The following is a 21,622-nucleotide window of genomic DNA, read 5'->3' on the forward strand; positions in this document are numbered from 1 at the left end:
CCTTTGAGAGACAAACTCCAGCCAGCTCATCCTCTGCTATAACCACACCCTAAGCTCGCACATGGACAGTATTACGTCAGAGCGATCGCACACACACACACATCTCAGTGCAGTGCGAGTGAAGTATGTGTCTACTGCCACTCCAAGGTCAAATAGAACGGGCAAAGCGAACAAGAGGCCAGTGTCCCACCCTGACGACATCCCCATGTGACGCAAAATCAAGTTAAGGGTCAAATTGTGATAAGCAGCTGGGTTACAGTGCTGCCAATGTGAGAAATTACAAAGACGCCTCTTGGGAGAACTTGTGGGGTCTCTTGGACCCTCATTATATATATAAAGAATCATACTGTAGATATATAAAAGTAAATGCTCTTATCCACATGGCCTTACAGCATTTAGCCAAACAATAGTCACATTTTCTACTTGTGAATTAGATTTGACATGAATAACCATGAACAATAATATCCATTGTAACCATCTAAAATAATCTGTCAAAGTGTACAAATTAGGCTTTGGTTTCCGGTTTCAGCTCAAATCTGTGAGGATCATCTGTTTATGCAATGAAGAATCATTTTCTGCTTATCTTTATCAACCGCCATTAATCTTACAGTTTAGCTTAACTGCTTCCTTATCGGCTCTCATTAAAAGACTTTGTGTTGTAAGTATGTCACATTTTATTCAAACATGTTGTATGACGTGAGCTGGCAGGTTTAAACCTGTTCACAGAGCTGTGTACATGTACAGGTGCATATATTCAAACCAAAGTGTGTTACATAACATGTGCTGAAACAAGGTATTCTAGAGGGCCAGCTGCACTCATTAAGGTCAGTCACTGGGGAGTGGGCAGTGTACAGACCAGGTGTGATGCCATAAGGCTCTGTAACAACAGTAATGCAATAAAAACATGACACACTTAAACCAAAGGGAAATGAAGGTGCAATTTTTTTCTTTTTTTTTCTTTTACATACATTTTGCTTGCCTTTTTCTGGCAACACTATATGCATCATCAGATAATGAAAAGAGGGTGTTTTGGGCATTTTATTTTTCTGGCAATACTATATGCATCATCAGATGATGAAAAGAGAGGGCATTTTATAAGTTTTATGAAGTTGCATCAGTTAAGTAGGCCTAATAATAATCATCCACTGTTAATAATTTGCTAAATATGTTAATAATAGGCATGCTAATAAGAAACTAGCTTATAGCATGAATTGATCCCTATACTAAAGTGTTACAAAAAAAAATGATATATATATATATATATACACAGTGCTGTGCAAAAGTCTTAGGCCACTAGTATTTTCACCAGCAAAAAAAAAAAAACGGTTTTAAGTTAGTTATTATTTTGCTATGGTATGTTAGTAGTAAATATCAGTTTACATTTCCAAACATTATTTTTGCCATTAACTGTAATAATCCAGTGAGTTTTTTGTTTGCACGAGGAGTCTGACAGCAGCCAGTGCTCCACACAGAGATCTGATCATCATCATCAGTCTGTCTGGAATAACATGAAGAAACAGAACAAACTGAGACAGACTCAACCCAGAAGAACTGTGGCAATGTCTCCAAAATGCTTCAAAAAACGGCAAAGCTACAGTACTGTGCAAAGTTTTAGGCACTTGCTGTAATGCTGTAAAGTGAGGATACCGGCAAAAATAATGCCATAAATAAATGTTATTAATTAACGTCTAGTAACTGAACTAAATAAAATCAACATTTGTTGTGACCACACTATGCGTTAAAAACTATATATATATATATATATATATATATATATATATATATATATATATATATATATATATATATATATACACACACACACACACACTATTCAGGACATCCTAAACTGAATGGATTTTCTCAAATCAATACTGGTCTGATTTCATTTTGGGACTGTATATAAATGGAATTTCGATCAATTATTCAAAACAAGTCAGTTCCGTTCCTCAAATCTGATTGGTTGACGGCATTCTAAAAGTTTTGCCTGCTGTGCTTGTAATGGGGATAATCCAGTGATTCTTTCTGCAGGGTGAGGCTGGAATACAGTATGTTTTCATACATTTTTGCCCTGATTTACAATCTGGATCAGTTGCTAAAAGTCATAGCCAGCCTGCAGATCTTGGGCAATTGGATTTGACAGTTCTGACTGGATGCATACTTCAGAAACTCACTGTAAAATGTACTGTAGGTCATCTGGGTTACTTTTTGTCTACTGATGTATGGATAATATGAAATGAGATAAACAAATTGTTTCACATAATATTATTTGCTTACTGTGGTATAGAGTAAGTTTGGACACAGTTGCGTGACGCTCAGATTTGCAAAAGGTGATTCTTCTTAGAATTTGTTTGGAAATATTTTCAATGGCGACAAAAAAATAATAATAATAAAATAAAATAAAAATAGAGCAACTGGTAGGCTTATACCGAGTCAAAATGCTGCTAGATGAAATTTCTGTTTTCTGAACTGTTGTATAGAAGAAATGGCACACTCGGAATCAATCCATATACAGCCAAATCACAACTGAGCTGATATTCAACACCACTCTTACTTATGGCTTAAATTTTTTTTTTTTTTACAGTAGTCATTTCTATTCTTTATACTATTCTATAAAAAATTCATGAAATTTAGTCATACATAACTACTGACCTTATCTCTCTTTTTAACTCACATACCTGAGGGTGGAACTGATGGCTTGTAATAATACTGTCAAAGAGATTATTACCTGGCCCATCAGAGCTGTTATCATCTTTAATAGCTGCGGTCCCAGTCTCTCTGGTTACATAAGAGCCCTCATTCTGGCCTTTTTCTGTAAAGATGCAGTTGTGCCAGCTGGCGCTGGATTTTGGGTGCCAAACGGACCCTGTAAGGGTCAAACTCAATTAATACTAAACAGTCTCAAACCCGTCGAAATACTGAGGGGGACTTAATTGAGATGCCAATCAGCGAACACAAAGTTACATAAGAAATATCTTTGGATATGTTTATAAAGCCTGAGAAACATTTCAGTCAGAGGCCTGCAGATACAAACCTGGTTTCTGGTTTGCATTAACTGGGATCTCGGAGGAATGTGCGTTATGATAATATCTTAATCCAGAAGGAGACAGTTCAATGATGTAACCTTATAAGCATCTTTCAGATTTTCACTTTTTTTATCCAATTTATTTTCATTCCATTTTAATGAATCCACTGTGCGTCTCACCCTCACAGCAACCCATAATGCAATACTGTGATGTAAGAACTTGATATCCTACGTAAGATACAGAAATAATTCCTAAACTAAACCTTCAAGAGGTTTACAGTTCACACAGATTACACAATATTACGGCGGTGAAACAATTAGTTACTTTAACAACCATAATCTCACACAAAGCTTTATACTTTTCGGTTCAATGAATCAAAGACTAATAAGGCTAATAGTTCATTTGTGCAGCTGATATAATCCTCTATACTCCTCATTGTAGGATTGGCAGAGAGCCAGTGGCTTCTGAAATAAGCCAAATTACTTATTTTATTTACCAAATATATATATAAACACAATTTTTTTTACTTTTAACCATTTTATTTGCAGGTTAGAGGCCTGAGTTGGTGAGAATGCTGTAAATTTAACCTGTAAACGTTCATCTGGGGCTGTGAAGTTCATGACAGAGGAGCTTGACACTATGACCCTGTAACAGTTACCATTTTCTGATCATTGCTTATCGCATATTTGTGAGTCAATGACTAAACTTGGCTGCTTTTTCGGTGATAAACAGACAGGAGGAAAAACAGGAGAAAGAGAAAAATTATGGCAGGTTCCAACAAGACATGACCTCCAACATACTCATACACACACTTTTACAGGCATGGCTAATGGGAAATTCACTCATCACTATACCCGCCCTACGCCATACACACACACACACACACACTCTGAATGTGGGAGGGCAGATCAGATCTTCCGCTGTGAGCCTGTGACCCTTTGGCACCTGTGACACGCGTGGGCAAGACCTCGAAAACTCACGCTCGCCTGGTGTTGAAAACCACTCACACACTGTCTCATTCACACACACACACACACACACACACTCACATAAAAGTCTAAATGGGGACATACCATAGATTGCTGTCGTTTTATATATAAAACTAATTACAATGACCATAAAATAACCCTAAAACTAGATTTTTCAAAAAAGCTCACTTAAGCTAAAACTATAAATTAAACTTAAGACAAAACTACAGCTGTGCTCACACTCACACACATCATCATGCACAGTCATTTGCCCTTCAGCCAAAGTCTGGATCCAGCTCTATCATCACTTACAGTTGGTGTTTGCATTTTTCCTAATTTGTTTGACTTGAAGCCAAATTATCACACATACCAAAGTCCCTTTCAGGCAAGTCTTTTGATTTCGCAGCCATTTTTGCGAAACCCTCAAGCTGCTGTTTTCTAAGTAATATAAAAAAGCACATGTTTGTCTATCTATTTGAATAAGAAAGACCAAAATATCTAGTTATTTTTGCCAAGATTACACTGCAATGAAATATTTCAAATCAGCAATGAAATCAGACCACATGGTATCATAGATATAGCTTCTTTAGCAATAAAATAAAATAAAAAAATTTAGATAAATCCTACACTTTATGCTTTGTTTCACAGGAAAATACAACTTCATTCTTTCTACTTAAGATTTCCGCATTTAATGTTCTTTGAAAGCATTTTTGAAATTTACAAGCAATCTTTGAGTGAAAATTGTTTTAAACACCTTTTTTTGTATGTGTGTGTGTGTGTCTCTGCACGTACACCTAGAAATGACAGATACAAATTAAGTCAACTTGAATACATATTTTATTTATGAGAAAAACATTAGAAAAAAAATATATATAATATAAATAATATATATATATATATATATATATATATATATATAAATGGATAAAAAAAAAGATCTGAATGTTGTTTTACCAATAAAAACAAAAAAGCCTAAATAGCTATTTGGCTACTGGTTGACATTTTCTAATAGCCTGCACTGCCTGAGATGAAAAGGAAATGCTGTCACGCACAATAAGATCAGTATCATGCATTAAGAAATTAAATAGAGGTGCTTTTGATTTCATGTTGACTTTCTAAATAAACAGTCACTGGCATGAACATCAGATTTAGAATAAATACATTAGAAGCAGAGCATTTAATGCTATTTATAGCACCTGAAGCCATTAATTCTACATTAGTGCCCGTTGCAGTGGGTTTATACTTATCCTGAATCTCTTCAGCCTGATCCTCATTTTGTACACAATCACCGAGGCCCATGGGATCTTTCCTGCGGCCTCATTATGCACAGGAAACAGGCCAGATTCCACAGTTATGAGTTTTTGGGGACCCAGACAACACAACAGAACAGAATCAGATATATCTGACCTGCTCTTATTTTCCATAGTCTGTCTATGATTAGCTATGAATGCATAGCATGCGTTATGCTCCTTTTTATAGCAATTCAGGCCCAGTGGTGTGTTTTTACAATTTATGCATGGCGTCCCAATCAGGCTCCCTTAAAGGGGTCATATGATGCGATTTCAATTTTTCCTTTCTCTTTGGAGTGTTACAAGCTCTTGGTGTGTGAAGAAGATCTGTAAAGTTGCAAAGACTAAAGTCTCAAATCCAAAGAGATATTCTTTATAAAAGTTAAGACTCTGCCACGCCCCCCTAAAACGGCTCATTTAAACACGCCCACACATGTCTACGTCACTGTGTGGAAATATTTACATAATGCTGCCCAAATGTTCACAGAAAGAAAAAAGGCGTGGTTTCAGGAACCGCAGTTAGTGTTGAAGCAGTCATGTCAGAGAGATGCTGTGTGTATTTAGACAAAAGCAAAAGCACTTTATTTGGCCTTCTTAAAGTATGTAATGCATTTAGGAATCTTTAAGATTACTTACAACAGAACAGCAACGCATTTTTATGAAAGACCGCTTTGTAAACCTATAAGAGGGGGTCATTCTGACTTTGCTATGGCAAAATTGCGCTTCTGAATCAGCTAATGAAAGTATGTTTTGTTATTAGTTTAAGTATTTGCCATTGAATGTTCAAACTTACACTTATTTTATAATGTAACACTTATTTTAATTAATTTGGCAGCAAAGACAGCATTTATTCCTTATCTTTCAAGTTTTTTCATTCAATATTTATATATTATTTTAGTTTTATTATAATTAATGGGAAAACAAGGTTTTAATTTGATCATAACCAACACTGGAGGGTCCACCGAACCAAGACTAACCAACCAAGCCTTTTATTTTTTATTGTTTTGCATAAATATAACATAATACACAATATTATCCTTCAACATGCTTTTGGCAACATCCATCACACACATTTCACTCTCCATTAACCCCTGCACATTTATCTGACTATTGCTCATTCAACCCACAGATGCAAGTGCATTAACTCGTAGAAATGTATCATCCTCTCTTTCTTCCAAAGAATGCATGTGCTTTTTGAACTCTCTGCTTCCCCAGGAGAAAATAAGGTTTTCGAAAAATTATAGTTTGAGGCTAGTCAATCAAGATCTGCAGCAAACGGGACATGTGTGCTTGTGTGTTTAGCAAGAGTGGCCGTTTTGAGCCCTAAACATCTTAATGGCCTATAATGAATGGTTTCCTGAGAGTAGCAACAATGCGAAATGAACTGGGCGACCCATGTTTTCAAAAATGCTGGAAGGCTCTTTTTATTCCCAGACAGACATAGATCAGCAGTGCTGGACTGAAGGGTTGCGACTTGTCTGTCCTGACAAGACTGCGGACAGAATGGGGGGAAATTATGCTAAATAGGTCTACTAATAATAAAATGCAATTTGATTACATAATTGTGGATAGTTAAAGCAACTGGACGCAGTTTTGTTTTGTTTTTTGACTTTAGAGCCCCCTACAGTTAAGTGAGTCCACTGTCGTAAACACATCACTATGGTAATTACAGTGGATTGCTGCACATGTACATGTGTTGCTGCCGTAAAGCAATCCACCCTTTTGGCGGAATTTCGTACCCGCTCGAATTATTTACTTCAAAAACAAAAATCTGGTGGCAGAGAGTTGGAAATAAACAGAAGCTATTCACCTAGAAGTGCCTAGAAGGGGCCATTCATGCTGCGGCTGCCCAGGGAGCAGTTGGGGGTTCAGTGCCTTGCTCAAGTCATGGTATTGCCGGCCCGAGACTCGAATCCACAACCTTAGGGTGGTTAGGAGTCATACTCTCTAACCACTTGGCCACGACTTCCCCTAATATCCCCATAATATTTTGGTGTGCATTGGCTCTAAAATAAGTAAATGCATGGGTATTACTGAACACATGTGCATTATAATGCCATTTATAGTGCAAAGTGCACATCATCTATTTATAATAGCTTAACAACATGTGCAGTGCATCTGAATGCATTTTAAAACAAGTTCTTGCTTTAACTGGGTAAAAAGAACAGCACTGCTGAACCTCACTATCTCCATCCATGTCTGCAGCAGTGTATTTTAATCAGGAGGCACATAACCTGAAAACCAAATTTAACTTTCTGTCTATTTTGAGGGCGGTATCGCTCTCAACCATGTCTTGGGCCGCTGGTGCACTTCTATGTGGGTTAAAGGGAAAAATTACATCTGCGGGCCTGTGCTCAGGACATTAAGAATGGCCAAATAGTTTTCAAATCTGACATATAATACTCCACATGTTTGCTATTCTTTCACAAGCACTTAAATATTTCAGCTCATTGGAGTCTGAAGCCCAAAGTATGTCCTTCAACAACCAGGCAACTGTTTAATAAAGGAAAAGCTAACTGTCTATCATAAAATATTATTCTTGACGGGCTTATACAAACGCCCATAGCAGCCCATAATGTAATATTAATCAAGGTCAATGAAGAAATTGAGATGCATTATCATTTAAAATGGCACTATGGCACCACCTTATGGTAGAAAAGCGTAATTGCATAAAATGCATTGGGATTTTATCGCTTTAGATAAATATATTAAAGCTATACTACTCATAGATTAAGCGTTTAAGTCCTTATATAATTCCTTAATCACGTTAGACTATGTGATATATTTTCATTTCTCCCAGTCACAATGTTGGGGGCTTTCTAATCCCACAGGGATGTAAGCATGTGAGACTAATTTATGTGAAAAGTCAGAGATAATGTATGGAAAAGTTGCCTTTTAAGCCAGGAGGAAAGGTTACGATGCCTGCCACTGCTTCTGCTGAAGTCTGGGCTTCACTGAATCATCAGGAGCACCAGTGACACTTGAGTCTCCTTAAAAACACAGAACTCCTGCAGAGCTCAGACAGACCCCCGCCTCACATCTAACTAGAGCTAACCAGCTCTCTGGGAAAAAAAAATGCGATTATGTGAAAACCAGAGAATGGCTTGAAAACTGTATGTAGTCGCATACAATAAAAAAATCATACATGCACTCTGATTTTCGCCCTGCAATATTGACGTAACAACTGTAATATATTTAATACAATACATAATAATAATTATAAATATTATACTAGTATTTTTAGCAAGTGTTTTTAATCCAACATAAAGGGTCTGATATAAAAGAACAAACTGACATTGGGCAGCAGTAATGAAATGCAGCACTGGAAACTGCTTGTTCGCAATCCCTTTCTAATCATAGAGCACATTTGAGAAAGAGAGGTCATTGTGCCTGGTTCAGAATAAAACAGTCCATTATGAGAGCTTACCACCATTACAACCCAGTCACTTTGATTGTGAGAGACTGTGACAGATATGGCAGTTTAACATGACTAACAATTCCTTTCAAATGCATAATCACATTCATTTAACATTTATTAACATCATGTGGAAATTAAAGACATTTTGAGATTAAATATATATATTACAGTTTTCTGAGAATTCCTGAGAACATCATTGGCTATAATTGAGATTTGAAATTCCATTTTTAATCAATTTCAAGACGCATTAAAAGCTGTGACACCTTTTCCCCCAAAGGGAAATGTTAAATTACCAGATTGTTTTTGAAATTTTGTGAGAATTGTTTTATTTGAAGATGCAATGTGCCACTAACAGCTCCAATGACAACTACAATATAATAATACATTCCCCCTCTGCGTGAGTTTTCAGATAAATGACAAGTCCTGCCTAAACTCAGGTCAGGTGTTGCTGCTGGGATGCTCAAACAAAAAAGAGCAGTGTTTTAACAGAGCAATAGTGCTACACCTTTCTCCAAGGAAAAAAAGCCTATCTTTAAAAAGTCTATTCAAACTACTAAGCAAAATGCCACTCAGGAGAGTCGCTGGTGGCACTGTAGCAAGAAGCAGAAAAAAGGGTTCTGAGTCAAATATTTTCCAAGAAACTACTGCTTCACATGTGAGGTTGCTGGTGAGAGCTGCACCTGAGAAACACGTCATTTTTAGAATCTCTCATCTGTGATGTGTGAAAGAGCTTTCACACACTTGAGAAGTGCGTGAGAGAGGACAGTTGCAAATATACTGCGTATACAGATTCCCATCTGTCTAAAAATAAGGAAAGGGGTTCATACATTCATATATGCGCTTACAGTTTGTTGTTCTCTTACAATATGTGTATATGTTCATAAATATAAAAATTCAGGGTCATAAAGATTACATTTTTTGAAAGAAATGAATTCTTTAATTCAATAACAAATTGGTGCATTAAATTGATCAAAATGACAGTAAAGATATACTAAAGATTTCTATTTCAAATAAATGTTGTTGTTGTTGTTTTTACTTTGAACATCAAAGAATCCTGAAAAAAAAAATATTTCCACAAAAATATTAAGCACAACTGTTTTTAACGCTGATAATAAACTTAAGTGTTTCTTGAGCTGCAAATCAGCATATACGAATGATTTCTAAAAGATCATGTGAAACTGAAGACACATAATGGCTGCTGGAAATTCAGCTTTGGCATCAAAACAATAAATCCCATTTTCAAAATAGATTACAATTTTTATAAATATTTACTTAGTGTTTTTTTGATCAAATAAATGCAGACTTGGTAAGAATAAAATACTTTTTTTATCTTATTGACCGCAAACTTAAATTTCAAATACATATTACTTTAATGATACAGGTTTTGAAACAATATATAACAACCTCATTTCTTTCTGGGTCTCTTTAAGGAGTGAGGAAAGTGGGTTCATGGGAGTTCAGCTAGAACCCGTGTCACAGTATCGGCTCACAACCTGCCATCCCTCAGGAATCAGTGTCTCATTCAGCTCCCGCTGTGATACACGTCTGGCTCAAGCACTCTCTGTCTTTCTATCACTCTCTGTCTTTCTCTCCTCATCTCTTCTCCCCTGTGTCACAGGAGCGTGAGTTCCAGCTGGCCTACTTACACAGTCCTCGGAGTTCTCTCAGGTCAGCCGCTGCTAGCACAGATACTCTCGTTGTAAAACTCGGCTCTCACTGGGTCAATCTAATTGGATTAGCGAGATGGAGGGACCTTAAACCCAATCATAAACACATAACCCTTGATTTCACCTCCAGAAGACAGTGCAGGGCTTGAAGAAGCACTAAGAGGACTCACCTGACAGACCAGCAACAAGCTCCTTTAAAGGCACTTCATGTACCTCTTTTGCCATCTTGCAAACATTATGGATTTTTTCTTAAAGTGTGCCCATATAATGCCATTTTAAAGGTTGCTAATATTGTTTCATGAGTCTCCTAAAACAGGTTTACAAGCATGCATGGGCAAAAAACATTGTTTTCTCAAAAAAAAAAAAAAATGATTTGACATTTGTAAATGATTTGTAAACAACTCACTGCTGTGATTGGTCAGATGGCGCAGTCCTTTGTGACTGATACAGAGGCATAGAGAGATTGGCTCTGGATTGGTCTGGACCGCGTACAGCGTGTGTCAGAAATTAAACGCCCATTGCCATGACGGAAGGACAGCCCTGAAGACTTGTCAATACATAGTAAAGATGGTATGGATTGTAGCTTACCAATTCAAGCCAGAGTCTGATGATGAAATGGTTGAACTGGCTGATTGACAAGAGACTGATTCTCAAGCATGACTGGAGCAGGACATTTCTCAATGGTAAGTGTCAAGTGAAATTTTACCGTTTGTAGGCAAGCAAATTGGTGATGTAGAACGTGTAAAACAACCAAACTTGTTTTTAAATTTTTTATAGACAACTTTATTTATCGTGCACTGTCAGCTTCAAAACTTGCAGATAGTTTATGTTCACATATAGCTACATGATACACAACATGAAAGGTAATATTCGATAAGCATAATATGGACATTTTACGACTACACTGTAAAAAAAAATTGTGATTTTTAACAGTAAAATACTGTAAAAATGCTACAGTAAAAACATGTTAATTGGTTATCAGTAAGTTTCCATACTATATACGGTGAATAACTGTGGTTACATTTAATGTAATTTTACAGTTTTTGGTGGTTATTAGTATAACAATAGTTCAAAACAGATATTAGAACTTCAATATTCTGGTTTATTAAGATTACATCAGTTAATGAAATAAGTTTTATTATTGTGAAATTAAGTTAAGTCTGTAATACCTAAAATGTTTCTAGCATATTTTTTTACGGTAAAGTTCTGGCAACCATAGCTGCCGGTATTTTACTGTAAATATTTTTTTTTACAGTGTAGAGGAGAATGTCTGAAAGGATGTATATCATGTTGAAAGAGTGAAGAACAAAAACACAGACTCGTGAGTGCATAAGTAGTGCCTTAAAAGGCCCATTTCCCAATCGAAAACCACTTGACCTTTGTAAAACCCTTTTAAAAACATACAGAGCAACATCGTTCAAAGATACGTTTTTAGCTTCTTCATTGTTCTGTGATTGTCATTAACACCTGTGTGTCATTGTCCTGAGAAGCAAGGTGCTGGTAGAACTTGCCCTTAAAAGAGCTGAGTGATGCTAACAAACCCAGATTTGTCTTTGACCTCTGACCTTCTAGTTCAGTTTCCAGAGATTTCAATTAGATGATTGGCTCTCAAAGGATTCCGGCGAGATGACGAAAATCGCATCCTGTTGAGATCATTACGCAGCAATTTTCAGACATGACTCCCTCTGGAAAGCCCCGAGAGTTAAATAAGAAAGTGAGCAGTCAGTGTACACACAAATACATTGTGTATCTATCCAAAAAAATAATAATAATACTCTGATAAGGATAATAAGTGGCCATGAAGAACCTTAAACATCCATTAAAACCTTTGCAGTCCACAGTATACTTTATAAAAAATAAGGCTCTAAGAGGAGGTTTTCATAATGATGCAATAAAAAAAAAACAAAAGAAAAAAACAAAAGGACGTTATCAGGAATAAGTTTTTTAAATAATTTTTTTTTTCTTAGTGTGAAAAATGTTTTAATAAATTAAAGAACTTTCATGCAATGGAAGGTTCCATGGATTTTAAAGGTTCTTCATGGAACCACTGATGCCGATAAAGAACCTATATTTTAAGAGTTTATAGTGGGAAAACATTCTTTAGATTGGTCTTTACACTAGGAAAAAGGAGTGGTTCTTTTAAGAACTGTTCACTTTGGGAAACCTAAAATGGTTCTTCTATGGCATTGCTGTAAAACCCTCGTTTTGGAACCCTTTATTTTTAACCAGCACTTTTTAACCAGAACATCTGTTCCATATGGGTGTCAAATACCTTGTTTTAGCTCAGTTGTTAGGCAGAATGACGTATACCTTTCTTGGAGTAAGAAAACCCAGATTGCACTCCAGTAATATCATTGAAGAAAATCCGAGATTATGGGCAAAGTAAGAAAAACAAATTCTAAAAATACTTGTATTTAATTTAGTGTTGTTTAAAATCAGTTCGGTATAATTCAAAGTGGGCTATTGTACTCAATATGTGTGTGCTGTGTGTTTTCATGCCTTTTAGAAAGTTGCGCTGTTAGCTTAGTGACATGCTATTGTCAAAATCCATTGAGTCATGTCACACAGAGTTGCTGTCTAGCATTACTTATTGCATCTAGGTTCCCTTAGAAGCTAGCTGCCTATGTAGGCTCTATAGGCAGCTCTCGTTTTGACATGATTTGTGTTGTTTGCTTTGCTTTTTTTAAAGATGTTAAATTGAACACTTGAATGTGTAAGAATTTTAAGCCACAATGCTGACTGCTCAATAATGATATAACTGTGTTAGAAAGCAAAGATGGGCTTACCTTTATCTGTGCCTTCAGCTCTGAATATCATTATTCTGTTGATGAAAATATGCATTAGTTACATACACATCAGTGTTATTTTAGTACTATTTATATGCTAATATAATATTTGTTATTTTGTAAAAATGTATATTTTTATATGTTCAGTTTTAATTTTAGTTTTAGTTTTAATAATTAAAAACTTTTGTTGCACCGTTCTCTCACTTTTCATTTTTTTCTAACTCTTTTTTTCTATACAGCTTTAATTAGTTCTTATTTCAGCTTTATTTTTAGTAGGCTAATTTTAGTATTTCAAAAATAGTTTTTCATCTAATTTATGTTTTGTTTTATTTCAGTTTGAATTAAATGATTTTAAATGATTTATTTGGTTATGTATAACTACACTGATGATGTGTTTTCCCTCACACACAAACCTTTAGCTTTGTTAGCACTCTTTTTGGCACTCAGCACTTTCTGCTTTCCCTGCGGAGAGATGTTTCTCCAATTAACACATCCCAGAGCCTCCAGGAACAACCCACCCAACACACACACACACACACACACACACACACACACACACAGTGTTTCAATTCACACTACAGTCCTAAATATAATTCATTGTTTAAATTTAAGAATCTTTTTTTTTTCTCTGTTAATTCTTGACATGAGTCCTGAGAGAATTGAGGAAATTGGTTTCCATTGTGCAAGTAATGAGTTTCAGGAAGAGGAGGCCGATTCTTAGGACATTGAAGAAGCATCATTCTGACTGCATTCACACTTACACTTCCTCAAGCCTTCTTTCTCTTTTAAAATGTGTATGGCTCATTGAATTAACAAGGTAAGGAGAGAATTTTTTTTACTAAAGTCATAAGTAGGTCTATTTTCGACTTGGAACATCATGCTGCTTTGCAAGTTCACAGATAAGCACTGTTCTTGTTTAAGATGGAATCAATAATTAACACTTCAACTGAGATATGAACAGCAGAACATGCTCTGACTATTACTACACTCACAACAATGATGTCATCATAAAATATGCATGCTGGAATGTGATGTTGTAATGTTTTGTCTTACATCTATTTGTACACTGCATTGTAATTACTCTTTTGTTTCTTGCATCTATTTAACCTTCATTAGGCACATTTTCTGTTTTGATTGTCTGACACTAATTGTCAAAAAAGGGATTTATATTTTCTTTCATTAGCTAGAACCTAAAAATAAATCCCTAAAACGCTGTTATTTTGCTGCCTTGCAAGCACTGATTGTTTACTTCTGGACATGATTTGTTAGGTGTTTTTTAAGAGACCTATGGAAGTGCATGTAAAGCTGGGCTTGTCTCTCACCTTTGTGTGTGGAGGGTGTTTGCCCGGTGGCCACATTGCTGAGGTCTGCAGGTAAGCCCACATACACGCCACCATAATTTCTCCTCTTCTCGTCATCCACAGACGAATCGTCCTGCCTGTGGGCCCAGAACCAGAACAGAACCAAGAGATGATCCGATGGGCTGATGTAAGAGGCGAAAAACAAAACTTAGAAAAGTTTGTTGCTTTGTTATCCATATTACTGTGAAAAGCTGAATATAGCAACAAACGTTCAGAGGATCGTATGATTACATTGGAGTGAACAAATTTGCACCATCATATCTGACAAATTTTTTGAGTCATTAAGTCTTGAGGGGTCATGCATCTAGTTTCTGAAGAGATTATCCTACAGAAAACCTTGATTAGAAGCTCTGAGAATTTAATTAGCAGAGCTGCGACTCTCTTAACTGTACTGAACATCTCACATTGTTCTCAAAAGAGACTTGTGAACATGTATGCTGTGCCAGTGATGGTGTGTTATTGTGGTAAGTGTGTGTGTGTGTGTGTGTGTGTGTGTGTGTGTGTGTGTGTGTGTGTGTGTGTGTGTGTGTGTGTGTGTGTGTATTTTAGTGGCAGTGAAGGCCTAGATATGTGAGAGCAAGGCTCTCTCCTGCTGTGTGGGTGCTTGTTGCTCAGATGTGAGAGAATAATTCCAGGAACTGTTTGGAAAATAACAGGCAGTGGTCAAAACCCCATTATGTTTTTTATTTCTCAGAAGGGAAAATGATTGACAAGCAGTTCAAAAAACTGAAGGACACTGCAAGGATTACTAGCATCTTCTCTCTTGTTTATCTTATTCTCTCTCTCTCTCTCTCTCTCTCTCTCTCTCTCTGAAGTTAGAGCCTTTGAAAAAAAAAAATCAAGAGATTTCCAAAAAAATTGTCACCTCAATACCAAAACAGTTATTTTCAGTTGTTGATACTGAACACACACACACACACACACACATACATATATATATATATATATATATATATATATATATATATATATATATATACACACACAGTACAGACCAAAAGTTTGGAAACATTACTATTTTAAATGTTTTTGAAAGAAGTTTCTTCTGCTCATCAAACCTGCATTTATTTGATCAAAAATACAGAAAAAAATGTAATATTGTGATATATTATTACAATTTAAAATAATTGTTTTTAAATTTATTATACTTTAAATTATCATTTATTTCTGTGATGCAAAGCTGAATTTTTAGTATATATATATATATATATATATATATATATATATATATACACACACACAGACACACAAACAAAATTTTATGGATTACATGATTGCACATTATTCATAAAATGGCGGTATATTATTCATAATTTATTGATACTCCCTTATTCTCCCTAATAATTTTCTCTTTAAAGAAAAATAATAATGTGTAGTTTCCAAAAATCACACTGTTTCTTACCATTTAGCTTCATTTAGGCTTCTGAATTTGGGCAAAAAGGCAACGGTAGGTTTAAAACAATTTATGTAAAAACATTTTTTATGACTATTGTTTATGTTTTTATTTAAGTTACAATGACTGCTGTGGCATTTTGGTGAAAACTGTGGGTTGCACGTTATATTTTTGCTGTTCTGGCAATACTCACACATCTTTGGCTGACTCAGATGGACCTGTAGAAATCAACAAAGACACAAATTAGTCATGCCGCATGTTCCTTGATCATAAAATATACAGTATAAACACTGAGTAATTGTAAAAAGAACTTATTTCTCTCTGGAATCTGATTCATCTGCTTAAGTTGTATAAAAACACAATCCCACATTTTTGTTTGAAAGAAAACGGATTGATTAAAAATAAGTGCAATATGTGTCATTAATGTTCTTACGATGTAAAAAAGCTATAATAAAAGTGTCGTAAGGCAGAGTTTCGTTCGCTGGTATGGCAAGACCTCTGTCCAATGTCTGGTCAATCAAACGAACACTAGTGTGTGAGTGTGTGTGTGTGTGTGTGTGCGCGCGCGAGCGCAAGTACAGTTCCATAAGTTACCTGACAAGTGATTGGGTGTCTATTAATAGAATACTGTTTATGAATGCAAAAATACATATAGCCGGCTCTCCACAGAAATATTAGACTTATTAGTCTTTACATACATCATTACATTACAATCAATCATTAGATTACATTCTGTACTGATACATATTATAACTTGAAATAAATGGAAACAACTGGAAACAACGTCTGTACTGATGACTAAAAATCCATGAATTCCTGCAGACACAAGTTTGATATACCATGCAAATAACATCTCTTCATCACCCTGTAAAGCTCAAAATGTATTTCAAAATGACTGTGTGCTTGATGACTCCACTAAGACCCTCACAAAGCGCTTCATATCGATTCATGCCCATTCCTGCCATGGCTCCTGTTTGTTTGTGTGTGCGTACCTATGTGAGATGACTCATACTGAAGCGCTGTTTAGATTGCCGTCTAAATCTGCTGATTTTTGAATGACTGAGGACATAACATTCACACCCCACACACACACACACGTCCAACCAAGAGAGAGATGTCAGTCTCGTACACGGTTCACGGATCAAGCAATCCCCTCACAGCGGAGTAAACAAACACCATTCATGAATATAATTTAGCCTCAATGGACCTCCAAACACAAAACACCTCTTTTTCTAACTGTTAAAAAACTGTTTGGATATATTTGATCCAGTTAAATCTTCAAGGACCAGATTGAGTGAGTCTCGATGTGTGAATGATTCAGTCCTGACAGACACTCAGATCTTCCATTCACAACATGAGAGTGGCTGGCCAGCAGCCAATGGTTAGAGAAGGAGAGAAAGATGCCTGATGGCTAAACTCACATGAGCAGACATGGGCTTGTTTACAGAGCCCACACACCCACAAACAGACTCACACACACACACAAACACACATAGACACACACACATGTGAAGGCAGAAAAGCAGCACACTTACCTGCAGCTGTGCTGGCAGAGGTGGAATTCCCACAGCCCATGCTTCAAACTTTGTCAAAGTCAATCAAAGAGATGGAAAGAGGAGAGACAGACAGTGCTGAGGGCAATGAGAAGGGAAGAAGAGGGAGAGACTACTGGAATTAGAAGGATGAATGGAGGAATGAGGAGAGAGTGAGGATGAGGGAAGTGCGCCCCGATGGCTGAGTCTGAATGTTTCTGAGCTGCTATACTTCCTGCTCTTCCCTTGAGTCTCTCAGAAAAAGAGAGAGAAAGAGAGAGAGAGAGAGGAGGAGGAGGAGGAGGAGGAGGGAAATGTAGGTGGTAAGAAATGTCCTCCACCCTGGAAAGGTTGCCCAGGTAACAGAGATTGTGCTTGTGTGTGTGTGTGTGTGGGTCGCCATGATTTTGCCAAGTAAGACATCCCTCGATCAACATCTTTTGATGATACTGGATCAACATTATCTTTCAAAAATATAGACTTAACCCAATCCCTACCCCTAAACCTAAATAATTTATTCCTAAAATCAGTGGAAAATGATAGCTGATTAACAAGGGAGTAGAAGCACCTAACTCTGATCGTAAGCCTAAAACAGATATTTCCTGAAAAGTTATCAATTATGATTGGTTGATTGCAATGTTGTTCCAAGATCAACGAGGATGTTGATCCAGGAACATGTTGTACTTGGTGAAATCACACTGTGTGTGTGCGTGTGTGTGTGTGTGTTGGGAAAAGGGCTGATAACACTGTTGGAAAGGCAAAGCTAATTACAACAATAACAATGCGATGTGTGCAATTTCATATTCTCTTTAAATCAGTTCTTAAACAGGTGCCAAAGCAAAAAAAAAAAAAAAAAAAAAGATAAAAATGCTTATTAATATATGAACATGTAGACCTATGCTAACATAATAACAACAATAACAATAATAATAGTACATCTATTTTAAGGACATTTTACAACACAATTAGCATTTTGACATTTGAAATAATTAAACATAAAAAATAAAATATGAACGTATAATAATATGTAATAATAACAACAAACTTAATTTGAGTGATTGTGAAGTGATTATTTGAATAATCTTAAGACATTTTCAGCAATTTTTTTTGCATATAATTTATAATAAATATATTAACTTATAAAGTATATTCATATTTAATAAATATAACAATACTAATTTTGCAGCACAATACATTTCATTATTATTATACAACTAAAATTATAAAACCAAATGTAAATCATGTTTTTGTATGCTGTGCAACTACAATAATTGCATTATGGAACAAATGGTAGAATGACATATGGATGGATTGTAGTTTACAGGAGCAGCTTACACCACAACACAGTAAATGTCTCAGTATCCATGTTCTCAGTCTTTGCCCAGTTGTTTTAGCAGGCAGGTGAGGACATTGAGTAATTATACATGCTGCTCTGGGCTGAAACGGGTCTCTGAGTCATGTACAGTCATGGCCAAAGGTTTTGAGAATTACATAAATATTGGAAATTGGAAAAGTTGCTGCTTAAGTTTTTATAATAGCAATTTGCATATACTCCAGAATGTTATGAAGAGTGATCAGATGAATTGCATAGTCCTTCTTTGCCATGAAAATTAACTTAATCCCAAAAAAAACCTTTCCACTGCATTTCATTGCTGTCATTAAAGGACCTGCTGAGATCATTTCAGTAATCGTCTTGTTAACTCAGGTGAGAATGTTGACGAGCACAAGGCTGGAGATCATTATGTCAGGCTGATTGGGTTAGAATGGCAGACTTGACATGTTAAAAGGAGGGTGATGCTTGAAATCATTGTTCTTCCATTGTTAACCATGGTGACCTGCAAAGAAACGCGTGCAGCCATCATTGCATTGCATAAAAATGGCTTCACAGGCAAGGATATTGTGGCTACTAAGATTGCACCTAAATCAACAATTTATAGGATCATCAAGAACTTCAAGGAAAGAGGTTCAATTCTTGTAAAGAAGGCTTCAGGGAGTCCAAGAAAGTCCAGCAAGCGCCAGGATCATCTCCTAAAGAGGATTCAGCTGCGGGATCGGAGTGCCTCCAGTGCAGAGCTTGCTCAGGAATGGCAGCAGGCAGGTGTGAGCGCATCTGTACGCACAGTGAGGCGAAGACTTTTGGAAGATGGCCTGGTGTCAAGAAGGGCAGCAAAGAAGCCACTTCCCTCCAAAAAAAACATCAGGGACAGATTGATCTTCTGCAGAAAGTATAGTGAATGGACTGCTGAGGACTGGGGCAAAGTCATATTCTCCGATGAAGCCCCTTTCCGATTGTTTGGGGCATCTGGAAAAAGGCTTGTCCGGAGAAGAAAAGGTGAGCGCTACCATCAGTCCTGTGTCATGCCAACAGTAAAGCATCCTGACACCATTCATGTGTGGGGTTGCTTCTCATCCAAGGGAGTGGGCTCACTCACAATTCTGCCCAAAACACAGCCATGAATAAAGAATGGTACCAAAACACCCTCCAACAGCAACTTCTTCCAACAATCCAACAACAGTTTGGTGAAGAACAATGCATTTTCCAGCACGATGGAGCACCGTGCCATAAGGCAAAAGTGATAACTAAGTGGCTCGGGGACCAGAATGTTGAAATTTTGGGTCCATGGCCTGGAAACTCCCAGATCTTAATCCCATTGAGAACTTGTGGTCAATCCTCAAGAGGCGGGTGGACAAACAAAAACCCACTAATTCTGACAAACTCCAAGAAGTGATTATGAAAGAATGGGTTGCTATCAGTCAGGATTTGGCCCAAAAGTTGATTGAGAGCATGCCCAGTCAAATTGCAGAGTTCCTGAAAAAGAAGGGCCAACACTGCAAATACTCTTTGCATAAATGTCATGTAATTGTCGATAAAACATTTGAAACGTATGAAGTGCTTTTAATTATATTTTAGTACATCACAGAAACAACTGAAACAAAGATCTAAAAGCAGTTTAGCAGCAAACTTTTTGAAAACTAATATTTATGTAATTCTCAAAACTTTTGGCCACGACTGTACAACACAGAACAAAGAAAAAAAACAGGACATTTTGCTGATAAATGGCTGGATGTTCTGCCAGAGTAAATTATCTGTTATCTATGCAAGATTGTCAAAAGTGAGAGATACAAGGTCACTTTTTTGTTAATTCTGTGGCTGGTACAAAAAAATTAAATAAAAAAATAAAAAATATTGTGAGACAAAATCAGATTTTATGGTTAAAAAAAACTCAGAATAGTGATATGTTTAAATCTTAATGTCTAAATCTAAATTAAAAAAAAAAAGATTGTGAGATGTAAACTAAGGATTCAGAGAAAGCGAGTTATTGAGATTTCTTTATAGAGAGAGAGAGAGAGAGAGAGAGAGAGAGAATTCTTGCAATTGCAATTATAGCTTTTTTTCCTCAGAATTGCACATTTCATAATTACTTTCTTACATTTGTTTATGGTTTTATCCCATGGCAGAAACTGGCTACCATATTTATCGGACTTAATGTGGACAGCAACTAATGATTAAATCCATCTTGAGACTTGTGCACATATAGTAATGCTTTTATAATGGAAGTCTATGGGGCGAATACACTGGAGGGTTTAAAAGCAGAAAAGTGAAGCTTGGGAAGCACATATATTATTAAGTATGCAAATTATTAGATCTGTAGCTGTCTTCATCCTTTTAAGGTTGATAAATTTTAACTGCTAGCTTGTTTTCTAGTTCTCTCTCTCTCTCTCTCTCTCTCTCTCTCTGTGTGTATTCAGCCGGAAAAGAGTCATACACCTGGCCCTTTCCCAAGCCTTACTTCCCTTGAACATGTGCCTCCACTTACATGTAGATTAAACTCCCTGAAAACGCTTAATGCTTTAGTTAGTCTACTACTCCATTTAGACCTTGGACTAGTCAGCAGTATTCTTAGTAAAGGAATTAAAAAAGAAATAAAATTGCTCTTTTTATTTTGTACTTTCCCATTACAGGAGCAGCTGATGATATTGCAGGAACACAATTAATTTATATTCTCCTCCTTTTCAGTCTTGAATGGGTGTAATGAATGATTGGGGCAGCAGAGAGCAGCATATCTTCATTGTCCACGAGTGTTTACAGCTCATTTAGACAAACTTGTGATACTGGCCTTCTATTCCTGGAACAAAACACCAATATTCAAAATATTCCTCTTAAAATGGGAAAAAAAGAGG

At 36.3% G+C, this 21,622-nt stretch overlaps 1 protein-coding gene across 2 annotated transcripts; it reads right to left on the bottom strand.

Annotated features, from left to right (window-relative positions):
* Positions 1–13,076: 13,076 nt before the first annotated feature.
* On the bottom strand, positions 13,077–17,669 carry si:dkey-261e22.4 (overexpressed in colon carcinoma 1 protein homolog). Of its 2 annotated transcripts, none has more exons than XM_059511913.1 (4): positions 17,444–17,669; positions 16,102–16,126; positions 14,477–14,592; positions 13,077–13,189 (listed from the first exon to the last, which is right to left on the bottom strand). In XM_059511913.1, exons 1-4 carry the CDS (start codon positions 17,481–17,483, stop codon positions 13,185–13,187), a joined length of 186 nt encoding a protein of 61 aa, XP_059367896.1. In that variant the 5' UTR covers positions 17,484–17,669; the 3' UTR covers positions 13,077–13,184. The 2 variants fall into 2 exon arrangements, with proteins under 2 accessions (XP_059367896.1, XP_059367895.1); XM_059511912.1 differs by having other exon boundaries at positions 14,477–14,637.
* Positions 17,670–21,622: the final 3,953 nt, after the last annotated feature.

Source organism: Carassius carassius, chromosome 26, assembly GCF_963082965.1.
Source record: "Carassius carassius chromosome 26, fCarCar2.1, whole genome shotgun sequence".
In the NCBI taxonomy this organism is placed as follows: Eukaryota; Metazoa; Chordata; class Actinopteri; order Cypriniformes; family Cyprinidae; genus Carassius; species Carassius carassius.

Excerpts from the sequence above, each read along its gene's own strand:
- si:dkey-261e22.4 (XM_059511912.1), bottom strand. The coding sequence starts at position 17,483 with ATGGGCTGTGGGAATTCCACCTCTGCCAGCACAGCTGCAG. Across the intron at positions 16,127-17,443 it reads CTCTGCCAGCACAGCTGCAG|GTCCATCTGAGTCAGCCAAA; the intron begins GTAAGTGTGCTG and ends TGATTTCTACAG. Across the intron at positions 14,638-16,101 it reads TCTGAGTCAGCCAAAGATGT|CCCATCGGATCATCTCTTGG; the intron begins GTGAGTATTGCC and ends CTCTTACATCAG.